General features: G+C 40.5%; 1 protein-coding gene across 1 annotated transcript in view; it reads right to left on the bottom strand.

The window, feature by feature from the left end:
- Nucleotides 1–615: 615 nt before the first annotated feature.
- Nucleotides 616–2077, bottom strand: part of LOC111411218 — a 5885-nt gene continuing 4423 nt past the window's right edge. Inside the window, exon 3 of the mRNA XM_023041772.1 lies at nt 616–715. Coding sequence (XP_022897540.1) covers nt 616–715 — 100 coding nt within the window. The remainder of the gene's footprint in view (nt 716–2077) is intronic.

Genomic DNA, 2077 nt, shown 5'->3' with positions numbered 1-2077 from the left:
GCGATTTCGGGTGACATTTCCAATTTTCGGTGATATCTCATTATTTGTTGATCTTTTCCGACCGTAGGTCCCCCCCAATTCCTTGAGTTTCGTAAGTATTTTCCAAGTTTTTCACAATTTTTTGTATTCTGCAATGGCTTCGGATGGTTGTGGGCCTTCGGGAAGGGATTTAGAGATGGTGAAGGTGGATGAGCCTATTTTGGTGACACCCAGTGATATCTCCGAGGCGACATTGGGTGGGGAAAATATTTGGAGAAGGCCTAATAGCCCGGTAGATACATCAGAACACCGGGAGGCTTCAGATTACCTGTCGAAATTGAAGGAAGCCGATCTGGGTAGACTTAGGGTTGAATATAGAATACCTGATAGTGTAGAATTGATATTACTAATGAGAGGGCCTGCTATCCTAGGCCGGAGTATGTGGCCGTGAGTGAGGCACTTTTTAGGGCCGGGCTTAGGCTCACCCTCCATCCCTTCTTTAGGCTAGTGCTGAGGCCTTACGGGTTAGCTCTGACCCAACTGAACCCAAACTCCTGGAGCCAAATATTGGGGTCCTGGATGTTATGGAAGGAGGCGTCGCTAGGGATGGAGATGCCTTTCTCGATTTTTCAGACCCTATACATCCCTAAGGTAACGGTTGGGAGGACAAGACCAAGGGGTGGTATTATCTGACCTTATGGGGTTCCCATACTCCATTCGTGCTCGATCTGCCAAGCTCCATTAAAGAATGGAAGAGTTCGTGGTGCTGGGCTACCGGGAGATGGGACACGATGGAGTTTTTTTTTTCTTTTTTTTTTTGACTCACCCGAGCACTTATCATCTCTTATCACTTTCCTCGTTACTTTTCTTCTCAAATGGACATTTAACACCTACTATACACTTGGAAGCATAAATGTGGAAAAATGACTATTTATAGTCTTTAATCCAGTGTAAGGAGGTATGGATAACTTAGGCACATGAAAAGAAATGGTTATATATGTGTATTGGCTCAAAGTGGCTACTAGGGGATTATAATTATGAAAAAGAACTAGTCTGAAGGCTCAAATTCAATCCTAAATTGACTGTTATCATTTCTCAAGTACAAACCACCGTCTTACCACATACCGTGTAATGTCGTTCTCAGAAGCAGTTTCCAATTCACACAATCAATGAACACTTATTACATTTTTAATATGTGATAACTCTCAATCCTCACCAATTCTTTCTAAAGAAAGCTCTAGCAGGAGATTCCTCTAGCTACATGTGTTAAACCACTATCTTACCACAAGGCTTGTGTGCACAAAGTGAAATATAGCAAGTGTCCTGATATCCAGATTCTCATAAACACAACCAACTCCTAGTGACATATTTTGTCACTCAAGCACATAGGCATAGACATGCAGCAACTCAGAAGTCCAGGCAAAAATGTAAACTTTTTCACAATTCCATGATCACACAATTTATCATGCAATGCAATTCACAAATAAAATGTATCCTCCCCCCAACTAAAAGTTACATTGTCCTCAATGCATAAACATGTCTCCAAAAAAAAAAAAGAAGGGAAAAGGTATCACCTGAGTGCTGCAGTGAATTAACTTAAGTTCGAAGGATGAGAAGCCTGAAAGAACTCAATGGATGGATAATGCAAGGAGTAAAAAATAAACCAAAAAAAAAATGAATACAAATCATACTAAAAAGAAAAATCTAAAACTAATATACAGAAAAATAAAGTGAAGGATGAACCTGAGTGAAGCTAAGGGTGGTAAACAGGGTCTGCAAGGGGAATTTCTTCCACTATAGGCACCGATTGCCCAAAAGCTATTTTTAGACGCTGTCCATTCACTTTGAACACTCTACCATCATTAGGATCCTCAATTTCAACCGCTCCATTTTCAAAGACTCGTAGTACCACAAAGGGACCAGTCCACCTCGAACGAAGTTTTCCAGGATGCTTATGGAGTCTGGAATCATACAAGTATACTTTTTGATTTGGTTCAAAAGTTTTTCTCAAAATATTTTTATCATGAAAAGCTTTCATTTTTTCCTTGTAGATTCTGGAACTCTCATAGGCCTCATTTCTCAACTCCTCTAACTCAGC

Source organism: Olea europaea, chromosome 15 (assembly GCF_002742605.1).
Source record: "Olea europaea var. sylvestris chromosome 15, O_europaea_v1, whole genome shotgun sequence".
NCBI classification, from domain to species: Eukaryota; Viridiplantae; Streptophyta; class Magnoliopsida; order Lamiales; family Oleaceae; genus Olea; species Olea europaea.
The sequence above is the reverse complement of the archived record's forward strand: the minus strand, read 5'-3'. Positions and strand labels throughout refer to the sequence as shown.